Source organism: Acanthisitta chloris, unplaced genomic scaffold, assembly GCF_000695815.1.
Source record: "Acanthisitta chloris isolate BGI_N310 unplaced genomic scaffold, ASM69581v1 scaffold4298, whole genome shotgun sequence".
Taxonomy (NCBI): domain Eukaryota; kingdom Metazoa; phylum Chordata; class Aves; order Passeriformes; family Acanthisittidae; genus Acanthisitta; species Acanthisitta chloris.
In genome coordinates, this window is record NW_008688561.1 from 1 (window position 1) to 17,096 (window position 17,096).

Consider the following 17,096-nt stretch of genomic DNA (forward strand, 5'->3'; position numbering starts at 1 on the left):
GTGCTCGGTTCCCGGGCTCGGTCGGTTCCCGGGCTCGGTCGGTGCCGCGGACGCTGTGCCCGTGCCCGCGGAGCTGTCCCGCTGCGGGAGCAGAGCTGTCCCGGGAGCAGGAGGAGCGGGAGGCGTCGCGGCTGCTCCCCCCGGAGCCCCCCGGGGGTTGCAGCCCGGCAGCGCCCGGAGCGGCTCTCGCTGACCTCAGGTGCTTGCGCTGCTGCAGCCTCAGCCTGCATTGTTTTCACATTTAATTTTAATGTTTTTTCAAAGTGCTGATAAGTTTCTCCCCAACCTAGCGACTGTTGGAGGTTTGGCGTCTCGAATTCTCCCAGGACAGGCTCCTTTGGCGGTTTCAGGTTCTCTGTTTTCAGAGTATCATTTCATCTAAGAGAACCTTTGCTTTTTCTTGCTTATTTGGCTCCTGTGTGCCCAAACCCCGAGCAGTGCTTTAATCATCACTTGTGACTAAGTGTCACTTGCTGTGACTAAGAGTGGCTAAAGAAATTGGATATCCATGGGAGGCTGCATGAACAATGTGTTTTGGTGTTGTGGTTTTGTGGCGTTTCTTTCTTTAACTGAGATTGCTAAAGTAAACATTTCTTGCTAATTTTCCGGTTCTATTTTTATACTAGGAACAGTTGCATGGATTCTGCCCTTCCAAAATCCTTGGCATCAGCACTAGGCTTGCTGTGTGCCCTGAGAACCTAAAGCTTTTGCTGTTCTTGCTGTGCTTTTAACTAATACCGGTCCCTTAAACAACTTTGTTGTTGTCTCACTAGTGTTTCACGTCATGAAAAAAATACTGTATTTACTGCATGAGCTTAGTTTATTCCCTGTTTATGCTCAGTCTTCCTTGTGCTGTGGTTCATACCAGGATCAGCACAAAACTGTGTTGTTGCTGATGCTCAGATAAACAGTGACATTTAAAAATTGTTTGCAGCCTTTGTGGGAAATTGATGCCACTGAATCATGTGGAACATAAAATTGTCTGGAGCTCAGATTAATGGTGTTTCTGGCATGAATTAGTGTCTGGAGATTATTGTGCTAGCACTTGGTCAGACTCTTCCCTGTTGTACCCTGTGCTGTGGTTACTGTCTCCTCGCAGGAGATGGTATGAGCTGCTCTTTGGGACTCTTCCCCTCTGTGGGAAGGTTACACTAGCACATATTTTTGTATATCTAGCCCCCATCCCTTTATCTCTTTTTTTCTTCCTCCTCATTTTGACCTTTACTGCCTTTGTTTCTTGTAATTGCCAAGTTAGTTCCTCAAAGGTCCTAATTCAAGGGAACACAAGTGGCTGCCCTTTATTTTTTATGTATATATCTTCATGTAGACTTCTTAGTAGTGAGTTTTGAAAGGTGGCACAGTAGCTAATTTAGTGATGTTTTATTTCCATTTATGTACTTTCACCCCTTTTTGTGTCTTGAACTCTGGTCTGTTCTTGGTATGGTAATGGTAATAACAACTCTCAGGACAAATTAAAAACCCCACTTAATTTAGTTCTCATCTGACTGGAGATTCCTGTTGGGTTTGGAGACAAGAAGATCAGTCTAAACCACGGTACCTTTATTAAACAAAAGTAAAAATAACTTCAATTGTAGTGTCTGATTTTTCCAGCTTCACTTGACTGTGCACTTTGTCAAAGAATAATTTGATTGAATCTCTATTATGTTGCACGTTAGGACTTGTCTCTGTGGAGTCTTCTGGTAATTATTTAACTACTTGTGTAATGTAGCTACTTAAGCTAAATGTAAGAGAGGTCTTTTTCACAAAGTACAGAAAGATGCCTGATGTGTTTAATATTATTTATTTCATGTGATGCACAGTGCTGCTGGCAGAGCAGATGTGGCAGGAGCTCTGTTTTGTGTGTACCCTTTGTCATGAGGACCGTGGTTGTGCAGCTTCTGTTACCTACAAGTGATTCTTGCTTTTTTTTAACTTTATAGGTACTGGAGTTGATAATGACCTTTATATAAACCAAGCCATAGTATTTATTGAAGATGCGATACAGGTAAGTCTAACTTTTGTTAACTATGATGCTTCCCATGCTGGGTATTTGTCACATATTCTGCCAGTTTTTCAGTTATCAGACAATGTTTGTAGGACATCGTTTCGATCCACAAAGCAAAATCAGAATTCCAAATTCCTGTGGTATGCAAGTTTTACTGACCTTCTGCCTAGGAGAAACACATTTTCCCACACAATGAAATAATCTTCGCTTTAAGGTTTACAAAAGAGGTTCTGGTTTGTGGGGTGGTTTTCATGGTGGTTTGTTTGTTAGGTTTGGTTTGTCTGTGGGTTTTTTGAGAGTGACTAATTTACTGCTAAGAGAAACTCTCTGAGCAAAGCCTGTAATTTGCCTCAATCCAACTACTTGCACAGCTTAAGAGCTGGTAAGACCTTAAGAGTTTTAGGCTAGTTTGAAGTGAGAAGCTGAGACTCTTTTGCTTCAGCTGAACTTTTGGTGCCTTTGGAAGTCTCCTTTCCCTCTTTGCCTCTCCTTTACTGGCTGCTACTGCAGGTTCCTAGATCCTATTATCTCCCAGTTGTTGCAGGGAGTGGGAATGCTGGAGGGCAGTTCCTGAGCTCTTGCTGCATTCAGAGAGCTCTCAGTTGGGATGTTCCTGGGGATCAGATGTATTTAAGGTGTTCCCTCCTTTCTGGAATGTCGTGGTTTAACTTCTCCCCAACGGCAGAGTAACAGCAGCCCAGGAGCAGTCACAGAGGAGGGTCTGAGCAGATTTTGGCGACAGCAGGTCTGTTCTGAAGGATCTTGATCTTAAAGCATTTTTTATTCAAAGCCATAGGTTGAGGACTCTTACATTCAGAGTCAATTTACATCTTAATGGCTCGTTGGAAGAGAAAGACAAAAGATCCATGAGTGGAATGAAAAGGTGAATTGAAGGACCATTTTGACAAGTACCTTGAGTAGTCAGTGAATTATTACAAATGCTGTTGTTTGTTACGAGGACAGTGCTTGCTTCAGGTGATTGCCACACAGTTTATCTGAGCGGCTCTGAGGCCTTTAGATGGGAGAACTTCATCAAAATCTTGCTCTTTTCATACATGTAGACTACATATGGGTGACTGATACTTTAATAATGAATCACTTGCGCAATAATTTGGTTTACTTTGGTAACTTAATCTTTGAGGCAGATTGTAATGCTTGGATTATTCTTTTTGCTTCCTGCTTCCAGTATCGATCTATAAATCACCGTGTGGACTCCAAGTCCCTGTGGTTGTATCGATGGTACTATTCAAGAACTTGCCAGTGGTAAGAACTTTGTATTCTTCCTGCTTTTTTGCATTTAGGAGTAAGTCTCTATGAAAAATTATTCTTCAGCTTTCTTTGTTGTTAAATAATTAGCTAATTGTGCTTTTATCCTGCTGAGAACTTACTGTAGGAGGCAATGGGATTGCCTCTATGCCACTGGTGGCAGTGGAAAGCAGCAAGTTATATCAAAGTGTGATCATGTAGATGCTCTTTGGAACAGCCACTGTTGCATGAATGAGCTATTAGCATGATTTACAGCACTGTGTGTGAAGAGTTTTCCAAGTGTCTATTTCTAAACACGTGAAATGATCTAACAGCCAGATTGTTTGTTTGCTGCTGTTAGTTTCAGAACAACACCACCTGGGGTTGTTTCGTGGTCAGCAGTTCCATCACTAATGCAGACAGCAACATGCTGGTCCAGTGCTGCCTTGTGCTCTAATGCATTTGTGTTAAATATAACATTGCAAAGCTTGGTTTACTTCTGAGAAAATTGCCTTACTGTAAATACTTTGTTATTCTTTTGACTCATGTTGTGGGTTTGGTGTTGGTTTGGGGTTTAGTTTTTTTTTTTCCTTTTGTAATTTCATCTCTTTCCAAACAGGATTTTGAGTTTGACCATTACTATAATCCTGGCTTTGGCTTTCATTGAAAAGCCTTCCTCGCTGACCCTCACTTCGGACGTGCGGTATCGCCTTCCTGCCTGGAATCCTCCCTGTGGCCTGACAGAAAGCATTGAGCTGCTCTGCTTTCTTGTCTTCCTCGTGGATGTATCGGTGAAGGTGAGCACCACACTCACCTGGTGTTGAATGACATGGGTGTGTTGGGCAGATCAGTGTGTGCTTTCTCCTCTTTATCCCCTGGGAAATGTCTTAAAATTGTTCAAATCTTGGATTTGCCTTAGAAATGTCTTAGCACCTTAGAATTATTCGAATCTTGGATTTGCCTTGCTTTATTCAGGCCTTATTTCAGCAGAAATTACAAAGTGCATGTTTGCTGAATTAAAAAATTGATCACCTTTTTCTAACCTAATTTTCCTAAGTGAGTGGAATAGGTGAAATAAATTTTGTGGAGATCATCATAGAAACATCATAAAATTTTTATGGGTTAGAATGGACCTTATAGATCATCTAGTCCCAACCCCATGGGCAGGGACACCTCCCACCAGAGCAGGTTGTTCAAGGCTTTGAACACTGCCAGTGTTGGGGCATCCACAGCCTCCCTGGGCAACCTGTGCCAGTGTCTCACCACCCTCACAGGAAAAAACTAAAAGATACAATTATTTTGGCTTAGCTGCTTTGTGTTATATAAATAATTGGAGTATAGGATAAACAAATCTATGCCAGTTTGTTTATGCAAATTGAAAATAGAAACTGACCATTGCTTGGATACTTGTTTCTGGAAAATCTCTTTATTAAGTGGGCATTTATCTTGCATTCAAAGGATTCCTCTTACATGGCCTATGTGCATCTCTCACTTTTACCAACTTTTATTTAGTTCTTGTAGAAGAAGTTTCTGAACAATGTGGTTTTGTTTGGATTTTGTGGAGCTATTTGTGGGCACTGATGTAAGAATTACAAATACTTGGAAGACAATTGGTGCTGACTTATTAGGGTATTGGATTTTATTATTAAAGTAAGTTTTGATTGCTTTTTTTTTTCCTTCTTGTCCAGAGTTACCTAATTGGATGGAAAGAATTTTGGAAAAATAAATGGCTAATGGCTTATATACTGACACTAACTGTTTCCCTTACTGATTGGATTGTATCCCTGAGTTTTTTCTGCACAGAGGTAAGAACTGCTTTCTGCAGAAACAATCAGCAGTTTAGTTGTGGAGAGTGGCAGAGGAGAACCTGCAAAAGGGATAGTCAGCAGGGAGTATGTAGTGTATTGGAAAAATGGGGTAGGAGGATGAAATGGTTCGTTTTTGGGTCTTTGACAGTTGAATAATACACTGCAACACAGAAAATGTTAGGTGTAATAGACCTTTGCAAAGGATGTGGTTTGATTCTGAATGTAAGTTGTGTGTTCACTGGTAAAATTAACAAACAGTCTCCTTGGTCATGGAATGAAAAAACCAGTCTGAAAATTGCAATGAAGCACTTCTTTCCAGAATGGGTATTTGTTGTTTGGGTTTTTTTTTTATTGCAAGTAGCTCACTATTCCTTTCTTGAAATGGACCTCGGCAGAAAATTGGAAAATGCTATTTCTTGCCAGCACGTTGTGTTCACTGAGCAGCAAAGTTGGAGTGTTTCTAATTAGTGGCCTGATGAGGCTATTGAAGTGTCATTGTGTGTTTTTAAAGCCATGCCTTGTCATTTTAATGAGACACCCGAAGTGTCAAATCTCCTGTGTGTTTTGTGACCTCTGGGGGACAGAGTTAGCTTCTGAGCACAGCCCTTTCCTGTCACACTGTTGACTTTGTTGATAGGTGTATTCACTGGTTTACTACAAACTTGCAGTAGGAGTGTTTGTGCCACCAGTGCTACAGGAACTCAGCGTGTGATCCCTTGGTTTTTGCAGAATGTGAGAATAAGAAGAATTCTTCGTCCATTCTTTCTTCTTCAGAATTCTTCCATGATGAAGAAAACATTAAAAAGTATCAACAGCACATTGCCTGAAATGGCGAGGTAGGTAAGGGCACTGAGAACATCCTTTCACAGCAAGCAGGTGGTTACCCTTACTGTTCTGGTGTGTGGCCTCTGAGTAAATTCCTGCTTGATGGCATGACTAAGTGGTTGGTGAGATCAGGTAGCAGTGAATGGAGGTTGTGTTAACTTTGTGATTCCTTTTAGTCTGTAAAATATCTCTAGAATGCACATGATGTGGCACTGTATGTGACAGATGTTTGAGGCTGGTTGAGTTGAAGTTTGAGTCCTGCTAGTGGCATACAGCCCTTTTTGTAAGGGAAAAAATGAGGCATCATCTGGGCAAAGGTCTGTGCTGTGTTTCTCCAAGGTAACCTCACAAGTATGGGCAGACACACATGTCCTTGTGTTCCAGGCATGAGTGCCACACAAGAAGATACCTCTTCTTTACATCTTCAGAGTGCTTCACGTCAGCTTTGTCAGTTCTACATGGTTTTACCAATATATGTATTGCATTATACTGTCCTTGGAAATGTTGAACTGAAAATCTCACTGGTGAAATGGTAACCAGACTGCATTATGCTTTTTGAAAGAGATCTCTTCCTGTGGCATGGGTTGTGCCCAGGGTGTAGAGCTCACTGCCCTTGCCTGTTACTTCTCAGCTAACAAGCCTCAGGAGAATCAAAGGTATATGCAAGCCAAGGGGTTGTGTTTTGGTTGGAGAGTGTAAATATGGTCCTAACTTGAGAAAAAGTTACAATCTCATTGACTTCACAAAAGCCTGAGCTTATGCTGAAGAGTCAAAACTTAGATCACTTTCTGTTATCTCCATGTAACTTCTTAAAAACACCTCTGGTGTTCTTTACATTCTTTAGCTTAGTCTTTGCTAAAAATATAAAAGTTACTTTTAATGCATATGATGTATTTTCTTTCCAACAGTGTTGTTCTACTCCTGGCTGTTCACCTGTCTCTTTTTACCATGTTTGCCATGTTGCTGTTTGCTCGCACAAAGGTAATCGGTTCTAGTTGTGCTGTGGGAGATCTTGGTGGCTTTTTTCTGTATTCACAGAGCTGCTTCATGTCTAGTTTTATAATCAAACTAGTGAAACTTGTTTCCCCTGGAAGGGTCGTGTTTCCTTGCTAAGATGAGTTTGAAGTCCCTTTGGAGAGTTTTAACGTGTGCTTAGTGTTCATGTGTACAAGAGGTTTTCTTATGCATCTAGCCAGTTTGTTCCTTTGAGTTTTCTCTGCTTTTGTTGAAGCATTCTATGCTGTTCTGTGTCCAAAGCACTTTATCTTGTCACTTTTCTGTTTTTATTACCACTCATTTCTTTTTTTTCTCTTCCTTATCTAGCTTTTTCCTAAGTTTAGTTTCTTCTGTTACCTGGCCATGCCTTGGTAGGTTTTCACTCTGATTTTTGGTTGCTGATATCTTCACATTTTTCTCTCATTTTTCTCTTCCTGCTTCTGAAAAACAAATTTGAAATTGTGTGGTTCAAATAATTTTTGTATTCTAGTGCTCTTGGTGTGCTCCCTCTCTCATAAACTTCCTGTATCTTAATGTATTGATTGTACTTAGATTTGTGGGTGGCTTGTTTTTTTTTGTCCTTACTTTTTAAGGCCTTTCATAAATATGACTGTCAGCACAAAAAATTCTTGCATACTTCTCCCAGTAATTTTAGTCCTCTCTTTAATCTCAGTTTTGCACCTTCATTCCTACTGTAATTTTCACTTGAGCCTGCCTCTAGTTTTCCTTAGGGGCAGCAAATTCCTTGAATTCCCGTGTTATACAATTTCTGAAATTAGCAGCAGAGCTCTGTTTTTTCCTCTTTTAGTTGCATTATGGATCTTTGTATTATCTCTGTAGGTCACATCTAATTTCAGTTATGAGCTTTCCCAGCAGACAGGGATATAACTTGTACACCTGAACCAATTTTGTATACATTTAGGTGAAAAATAACAGACCAGAGAGTGGACTGGCTTTCCCATTTTGATGAGCTACTCTGACGTCCATACAAACTAATTTTACCTAACAAGGCAAAATTCTGAAAGCAAGTTCTAAAAATATATTTATTGATGAAATTCCTGCCTCTGCATTTTTGTGCTGTCTTGTGTGTGTCCTCTAGAGGTACATTTTCCAGCCTTTGCTGCAGATTGAAGGGCTGTTTGTTCTGTGCTGCATGATTCATGTTTGTGCTGTTTGCACTCTGCATCTTTTGTATATCACTGCTTGACCTCAGGGGGGAAAAAAGTGGATGATCTGAGATCAACCTCCCAGTGTGTTTTGATGAAGATTCTGACACTGTCTGAGCTTTAGCAGATCACCTGATGTTTCCACTGAGCCACAAGATAATGTTGATGACCTTAGTTGCCAAATTATTTGCAGGTATTTTTTTGGGTGCTGTAGCACTAATCCTTTTTCTTTTCATTACTTTCCCCAAGATGTTTAAGCTTATTGATACTGTACATAGCATTTTAAATCTTCCTTCTTTTCAACGCAGAACAGTTGCCTGTTTTCTGCTTGTCTGTGCATGAGTGCTAGTTACAGCATATCTAGAGATAGCAGGAGAAAGGAAAATGCTTTTATTTGGAGCAATGATAGCAACTTTTGTACAAAACACTTATTCAGAGGATGTTAAGTTTTGTGCTCAGAAGTCAAAAGGGAAGTGAGAGGCACATTGAGTGCTTGTAGAGCTGAAGGTGTTTGAGAGGATCTCTTGTAACACAGTAGTTATTGAGGCAGTTTACATCACTGAGGAAGCTGTTTTGTTTCTGTTCAGCAGTGTAGGCAAGAACTACTTTAATATTGTGCTCAATTCCTTGTGGTTTTGAATTGCTGTTAATGGATGAAGTAGTTGCTCTGTATTCCTACACATTGGCTTAATTTTTATGCTTGACTTACGCTTTTTTTACAGAGTAGATTCGCTTAAGTGTGTAAGAAATGTATTGATGATTTTAATTATTTTTTCTCCCCTTGATAAGACAGTCCTGGTGATTCTTGGCTATTTCTCTTAACAATGAACATCTCTTTGACTAGGATAACCAGCAGGATAAGGAGTGGGTGGGTTATTTCCGGAATTTGCCAGATTCACTGACATCACTGCTGGTCCTGCTGACTACAGCAAATAACCCTGATGGTGAGCAGTCTCTCAGAAATAACTCCTGTCTCTCTTATCAAAGAAGAGTAGAATAAGATTTCCTCAGGCTCCTGTAACCATTCTTTCAGCTGACAATTCTTAGCACAGCCAGAGGAAAGTTGTGTAAAGATTTTTCATGCCTTTATTAACTTGATTCTTGCCTTGCTTTGGTGTAATCGTATATGTGACTCTAAAGTGAAGCTGTATAAGAGCTTTTACCCATTGCCAAAAGTTGATAGAGATCTCCAGTGTTCATGTTAAGCATGAAATTATTATTTCTCTTTTGTTAAATCTGCTGCAGTGATGATTCCTGCATACTCTAAGAATCGAGCGTATTCCATCTTCTTCATCCTCTTCACTGTGTTAGGTAAGTTACCTCTTCAGTAATGTAAATGCACTTTGACACTTGTGCATAACAGCTACAGTGTTTTATTTTTCTAGGAAAGCTTAACCATGTTTCTCCTTTTTTTATGTGGTTTTTTTCCCAATTGTTGTGTAGTGTCTGTAAGATAATTTTCATAGAAGGTGCTTATGATTTGTGCTTTTTTGGTGACATGTCATATTCAAACATTTAAAACATTTTGGAAATCAAACACAAGAAAACTCTTTTTAAGTTTTACAACTGATTTACTACAATACATTGAGACTTCTTTGAGAAACAGATGTATATTTCAGTAATTCTTTCTGCTTCTTTTTCTCTAATAGGTAACTTGTTTTTGATGAACTTGCTTACAGCAATAATATACAACCAGTTTCGAGGATACCTTCTGGTGAGTTTTCTTGATTTCTTTGTTGTGCCATAACCTTGAACCTGGGAAGTATTAAAAGCTTCATCTCTGTGTTAAAGCAATTGGCCCATTCTGGTTGTAGATACTGTTTTAAGATACTAAACCTGCTTTATGTAGATACTTTTCCCTTTATATGCTGTTATAGCTTGATCCCTTCCATGACAAAATTACTTGCTTGCATGCTTCTATGTGTGCTGTGAATCTCCTACTTTGACTGTTGGGGGAGGGGGAAGAAACTATTATATAACTGAACAAGAACAAGTGAGCACATAACTTAAATTTGCTTTCTGTGAAGAAAATCTGCTGTACTGTTTAAATAGGTATTGCAAATCCTAGCACTTAGTTTCTCTGAGTATTACGTACACATGTTGTTAGTCTCCAACTGCAAATCTAGTCTGGATTCCCTTGTCAGGAAATGTGTTTGTTTTCTGCATGAGGTAGTGCAGCTGAACAATTTGAGAGGAATTGTAGTGAACCCAGGCAATAGTTACTGTTAGAAAGCAGAGACAAAGTAAGTCAAGTGAAAATAAAAGTCTCTGTTACTTCTGATAAAATAAGTTAGATTTGTCATTTTTCCTATTGCTATTCCAAAATAGCAATAACTGGTGTAACTGTAAAATAGAAGTAACTGGTGATGGAAGGAAGAGGCTGCGTGGGTGTACCTGGAGATCTCCAGAACTGGGTTTATCTCCAACAGTGAATACAGAACCTCCAAGGTACACCACAGCTACTTAGCACTTAACACACATTGTAGATTGGTAGAAACAACACAGTGCTAGACTGAGCATTAATAGTTATCACACTGATGGCACTGAACTCTTTGGTCAGGCAGTTATCTATCAAGAGAGGAGCTGTCAGTCCCTTGCTCCTCAGAACAGGCTGAGTCCTGATTCTACTGAGGTGCCACAGCTTCAGGCTTTTGGAGATTTTTTCTTTGTAACCTTCATGGTGAATTTTTTTTCTCTGTGTCTTGAGTTCTTCAACAGTTTTACTTTCACCTCTGTGGAAGTGTTCTACTTCTGCATATTTTATAAAACCTGACAGCTCAGCAGCAATGTTTTTGGTAAAGCTGAGTCAGGGTAGTGCTATGCAAAAGCACTGAAGTCTGGCAGCTAAAGCTCTGGGCTGTAGGTTAAGCTGTTTTTTCCTTTGTGCCAGTGTGGTGATTGCCTCTAGCTTGGAATGAACAGCAGTTCCCAGCTGTGTACATTCCAACTGGTCTTTTCTCATGCCTGTACTTCAGGTTTAGAGTCCGAAGAAACTCAGAGACTGTTGGTATGGTTTTCCCCTTATTTATGTGTGTTCTTAAAGTTCCTTCATTACTTACTTCCCCTTTCTTATGTATATGTGTCTTACAGTTCCTTCCCTTTACTCCTGTAGTCTTATAGTTCATTCAGCCCTTCAGAGAAATCAAGTATAGGACTTGGGGCGGTGGGAGTGGAATAATAGCTGCTCTAGAGTTTGAGAGAGAAGGTGAAGTTGGTTGGATGTGAGTCTTGAGCAGTATCAAACAGGAGTGGTCCCCACTCTCTTGTAGGAGAGAGGTGTTTAAACCTGGTATGTACAAAGAGGATTGTTGGTAATCCTTTCCTGCTCTCTGTTCCTTCCCTTCTCTCTCAATTTTCCTCTTTCTCATGTGAGAACATGACAAAATTGAACTCCCGAGAAAGTAACTGAGTTGGAAAGTGATTACTATGGAAAAAAAAAAGACATGAAAACCTGTGGCTCTGGATTTCTGCTCTTAGGGAAGAAGCTGAGGTTGGACAAGGTGTTTAGCTCTTCTCTCTGCACAGTAGAGTTAATTCCTGTGAATGCCTGAGCTTTGCTGTTGCCAGTGTCTCTGGAACAGGCATATGCCTATGCTATCCAGAATTGAAAATAAACCATGACCTGGATGTTTACTTAACTCCAGAGACTTGTTTGCTTTGCTTCCTTCCTTCCTCCTTGTACACAGAGTTCCTGGAGGGAGTGAGGCCTGGGGCAGTTCTATTCTGATCTCTGATCACAAATCTGGGGTGTGTGCCAAAGGATCAGTATATTATCTGGCCATAGGACATAGTAGTGCATGAAGTGTAAGTAAATTGTTTCCTCTGTGGTGTTTTTACTGTTCAGAAATCAGTTCAGTCCTCCCTGTTCAGGAGACGACTGGGGATCCGTGCAGCGTTTGAAGTGCTCTCCTCCCTGAAAGAGACTCCTCCTAATGCACAGCAGTAAGTGAACAGTGCTGAAACAGTAGATTATCCAGCAAAAAAAAAGAGTAGATTTGTGGTCATGTTGTTTTGTTTAATGTATTTACTGAGGATCCATTCTGGAAGAATGGCAGTTTGTTGCTCATTTATTTAATCTTTAACAGGGTATTTGTAACACACTGTTTGGGACTCCGATGGAGCCTGTTTCCTTTTTTTCTACTTCTAATTTTATCTACCTTTCAAACGAAGAAAGAGGCAGGAGTGCATTTGGAACAGCTGTTTTTGCCATCAATGCAATTATCTGTATCAGGGCCTGTTCTGTTTTCTTTGAAATAGGTCATATGTCAGTGTTGGGGCATTACTACAAGTGCTGCAGAAAGTGGAAATGGATTCTCGCTGCAAGCAAGGCATCATGAGAGTAAGAACTGGATTTTCTTAGTCTTTATGTTGGTGACTATCAAACCTTTTGATGTGACAGCTGTGGAATCTGAAATTTCCTTCCTTGCACCATTGATTAAGGAGTAATAGCTTCCAGCCCAACTTCCTCATGCTGCTTTCTTTGAGTGTGAGCAGAGACCCAGAGTCATTACACAATGATTGCACCTTAAGGTTGCTGCTTTGGGTGTGGAGAGGGATGCATTCACCTGTAGAGAGGAATGAAAATGTTTGTGTTGCAGAGCTAATTTTCCTATTGGCTTTGCTTTCTCTTGAAAATAAAACATTTCTTACTGTGGTCTAGAGCTGCTCCCTTGCAGCATTCCTACATGAGACTTAAAATTTAAGCTTGTCAAAGAGCGTCTGATCCCAGAGAGGGCAAATAGAAAAGGTGAGACAAAACCCCAGTGATGTGGCACTGTTGTGGTAAAGCAATATTGAACCTTACTCTAATAGCCTGGAGCAGCTTGTATTCCATCTCTATTCCTAGACTTTTAAGATAGTCTGAGGGTTTTGACACACTTTGCAGCTGCATCTATTTCACATGTCGATCTGAATGTTTCTCTTTCATGTGAAGTCACTCCAAATGTGCTCCTGTGACCAACTGTCAGCTGCCCAGTTCCAGAAGCTCTTTGAAGAACTAGACAAAGATGCCATTAAGCAAGTATGTATCTGACCATCATTTCTAAAGCATCAGAAGTGGTGTGGTCTTGTGCAAAAATAAGTGATAGTATTCTGCTGTGAAGTGTATAAACAAAGTTTGCAACATGTGAACACAAGGTGTGATCACATGGCATTGATTTTTGTGTTGTTCATGTGTTGCTCTTACAGTCGCAATCAGAATTGCTTTGGGGCTTCTTCAGCATTAGTTTGGGATTGCCAGGTAGTGTTAAATGTACAAAATGCAGAGTTGTTTATCCTGGCAGCACTTTTAAGCAACTTGGCCAGACAAAATAGATGAGGTCCCTGTGTATTTTGTTTAAGAGGAAGATTCTTTACAAGGAAACAAGGAATAGGAGTTAGATTTAGAGACATGGAAAAGTGAATACCTCCATAGTAAATTGTTTTTGATGAAATATAAGGGATTTGTTTTATTGTGACAATCTTGTGCATCTTCACTTCTATTAGTCTTTGCAGGATTGCACTTTAATATACTCAAAGTCTTTTTCTCAGTCATTGAATGAAGTACAAAATGTGGATTCTTTAACTGTTGAGATGCAGATGGGCAGAAAGCAAATCTCTACTTGGAGAGAATGGAAAAACAAAACACTAAACTTTTAGAGGGTTGGGATATGTTCTCTGCTATGCTGGCAGACTTCTGAATTAATTGTTGGGAAGTGGGGAAGGAATGTATACAATTAGTAGATTGGTTTTTAGTTTACCTGCTTGGGGCATTGAAGAGAGGTTGGATCATCTCCCTTCTTTGCCATTCTCTTGTGCCATAATCAGCAGCCTGTTTGCTAATGAGCAATGATGTCTTGCTGCAAACAGCCACAGCTTGAAAACTTTTTCTTGAAAATGTCAGAGTTAGCCTGTGGCCCTAAAGCTTTGCTTTGGAAATGTCTGGGCTTTTAAAATCTGAGGCTGAGTGTGTGTTTTCTGTGTTATTATTAAAATGCTTATGCCTTGTGTCTCAGCAAATCCTTTGTGTTCTTTTCAGCATCCTCCCAGCCCAGAGTACCAATCCCATTTTATGCAGAAAATACAGTTTGCCTTTGGCCATCCCTACTTTGGCTACTTGGGGAATGTGGTAGCCCTTGCAAACATTATTTCTATCTGTGTAAGTAAAAGTGTGTTTTGTTGTGGGGTGAGGGGATTTTTTTGTTCTTCCTCTGCTGCAAACTGAAGTTCTGTCTTCGTTCTTTAGTCTCTCTAAACAACCACTTTTTTAGCAGATGTTGGGGTTTTGGCATGCTTTAGTCTTAAGAGGGAATACCTGCAATTAAAAGTATATTCTCAGCTGCTTGTAAAAGTCTGTGCAAAGCATTAAAGACTGTTGTTGTGCTTAAAAATCGGTTTTATGCAGCAGTAAAGCAGTGGATTCATAAAATATTTCTTGTTGTTTAAGGTGGTTCTGGTGTTGGATGCAGATAAGCAGCTGTCTGAGAGAGATGACTTCTTCCTGGGGGTAAGATACAACAGTATTCCTACAGTTGTTGCTGTTCCCTGAGCTGACAGTAATTCTAATGATTGTTTTTATTTTGGGGGTGAAGGCTATCAACTGCTTCTTCATCCTGTACTATCTGCTGGAAATGTTGCTGAAAATCTTAGCAATGGGCTTGAAAAGATACTGGTCTTACCCAAGCAATAGATTTGATGGACTTCTGACTGTAATTTTGCTGGTAAGTGTTTTGTTAACTTCTAATATTTGAGTTTCTTGTCTAGGGAGGTTAGGAACTACAAGAGCTAGTGGGATTGCTTTTTTCTTTGACATGCTGAGCTGAACAACATGAGCCAGTAATGTGATTTTCGGTGGCTTCAAAGTTTTGGTGGCACATGGTTCTCCTAGGGTCTGCTCCATGAAGGTTGGCTTATTTCAGTCCATGGAAAAGGTGATCTTTCTTATAAGGAGCCTTTTGAATGTTGTTTGGAAACATTCAGCTCTTGGAATAATTGCATAAGGAATTCTGTTACATAGCTGAAATCACCTTGCTCTTTCAAGAGAAAAGTTAGCCCATCATTATTATTTGGTAAAAGCCTGAAGTCCACGTGGTAGATGGGGTCAAATTCATGGTTAATGCTATTCACTATATGTTGTTTTATGTGCCACTATTGGATGATCTCTGTACATTGGGTTAATTTGGGCAATAACTAGGCAAATATGGCAATTCAAAGCTCTACAGTGAGTCAAATTAGTGGCTTAAAGCTCTTAAAAATATTTCCTGCCAAGAAACTTACATCATTGCTGAAACTCAGAATTGCAAAGGAAAGTTTTGACTTGTGTTTTTTTCTTTCCTAACTAAAGATTTTGGAGATTGCAACTTTTGCTGTATATGGATTTCCTCATCCTGGTTGGTAGGTAACCTCTGTGAACTGCTGCACTTTGCTCTGTGTCTGGGCTGGGTCGGGGGAATATACACACAGGTTCATACACACATGTCATTATGCTCTGATTGTCAGCCCAGTCCATAATGTACCAAACTTAGGAGAATTTCTCACCCTTGTAGTCCCTGGAGGCCATGTAATATGGATGAGTGAAAGAAAATGCTTTTTCTCATAAAATTTAGGGCTGTGTTTAGCTATTCTGAGAAAGATGCATACACTAATTGTAGTCTGATGTAAAATGAAATCTTGGCAGACCTACTGTACTTGAGCTGCAGGAGGAGGAATTTGGTACAACAGCTACTGACCCAAATGTTTCAGTATCAGATTATGCACAAGCCCAATTATATGAACTCCTAAACAACTGATAAAACCTCTTCAATTCTGTGTGTAGAGTGAAGTCTGAGTTTTGTTTCATGCTGTAAAATTCAGTAGAGAAATTCCCATGGACTTTAGCTTTTAGGCTGTTAATTTATTTCTCCATGTTAGCTCACTCTTAAGTCATTGGCTCTTCCTAATTTTTCAGGATATTTGTTATGTTGCTATCAAGAAGTTAATTTAATTTATAGTAGTATCTCTGAAGAGACCTGATAGACCTTGTGGCTTGAAAAGGGTTTCTATTTGAACACTCTTTGCACACCTGTCACCCAGAAGTGATGGTTGCCAGAATAGTGATTACTATAGTCTAATGCCTTTAACTATTGATCTTATAATTTATTATATTTGGGATTGATTTTGCCTTTTGATGTAGGGAGTAGTTTCCTCTACAGTACTACCTTGGAGCACCAGTAATACTTGTTAGGTCTTTGTGTCAGTCACTACAACCCAGGGGAGTCACTCTGAGGCCTAATGCTGCCCACAGCATGTACTGTTGCTAATTGCTTGGTCTGTTGATGTGACACCTGCAGGACAGGACCATGATGTGACTATTTGCTAGAACATGTGTTCTATGCAGTGTTGCCTTAAATAATTTCTTTAATTATTAGAGTTGAATATATTGGAGGTACAAATCATGATTTAACATCTGTGGTACCCTGGACCTTTTTCATCAATGTCTTTTGTCCCCCACCACCTGCCCTCCTTTCCAGCACAGAAGCATTCATCATGCCATGTGAAAGTCAGCTGAAAGTCAGGCTGGGATTTGCAGCATAGGCCTGTCACCCATGGAATTTGCTTTTAAGGAAGAAGGTTGACAAGACCTGTTGGTGATACATTGGCACAGGTTGCCCAGGGAGGCTGTGGCTGCCCCAACCCTGGTGGTGTTCAATCCAGGCTTGATGGGCCTTGAGCAACCTGATCTAGTGAGGAGGTGTCCCTGCCCAGAGGGGGTTGGGACTAGATGATCTGTAAGGTCCATTCCAACCCTTAAATTCTATGGTTCTATGAAGTCAGTCTGTTAGCTTAGTGCTGTTTCTGAAGCCTCACTTCAGCCAGGCACACCCTGAGGGGTTAATAATGCACATCTTTGTGCAGGTTTCTGAAGTATCTCACTATAGCAGTCTTTTTGCTTTACTTTGTTTTCTGAAAGGACCCTCTTTGGTACCTCCTCCCCAGCAGAAGGCACAAACATGCACTATAAAGAATCTATGCATATTTAAGAGCTCAGAGTAACTGAATCACTTCTTTCATCAGTTGTTAGAGTTTACTGTAGCT

General features: G+C 40.2%; 1 protein-coding gene across 1 annotated transcript in view; it reads left to right on the forward strand.

Annotated features, from left to right (window-relative positions):
- Window positions 1-1,940: 1,940 nt before the first annotated feature.
- The window catches only part of TPCN2 (two pore segment channel 2), a gene marked incomplete at its 5' end in the record, with an annotated part of 21,885 nt that continues 6,729 nt past the window's right edge, over window positions 1,941-17,096 (forward strand). Inside the window, 16 exons of the mRNA XM_009081055.1 lie at window positions 1,941-2,005; window positions 3,192-3,268; window positions 3,870-4,047; window positions 4,939-5,055; window positions 5,788-5,894; window positions 6,792-6,864; window positions 8,890-8,989; window positions 9,291-9,356; window positions 9,695-9,759; window positions 11,890-11,987; window positions 12,303-12,384; window positions 12,979-13,065; window positions 14,062-14,181; window positions 14,470-14,529; window positions 14,615-14,743; window positions 15,367-15,416. Of these exons, the coding sequence (XP_009079303.1) occupies window positions 1,941-2,005; window positions 3,192-3,268; window positions 3,870-4,047; window positions 4,939-5,055; window positions 5,788-5,894; window positions 6,792-6,864; window positions 8,890-8,989; window positions 9,291-9,356; window positions 9,695-9,759; window positions 11,890-11,987; window positions 12,303-12,384; window positions 12,979-13,065; window positions 14,062-14,181; window positions 14,470-14,529; window positions 14,615-14,743; window positions 15,367-15,416 (1,474 nt within the window). The remainder of the gene's footprint in view (window positions 2,006-3,191; window positions 3,269-3,869; window positions 4,048-4,938; window positions 5,056-5,787; window positions 5,895-6,791; window positions 6,865-8,889; window positions 8,990-9,290; window positions 9,357-9,694; window positions 9,760-11,889; window positions 11,988-12,302; window positions 12,385-12,978; window positions 13,066-14,061; window positions 14,182-14,469; window positions 14,530-14,614; window positions 14,744-15,366; window positions 15,417-17,096) is intronic.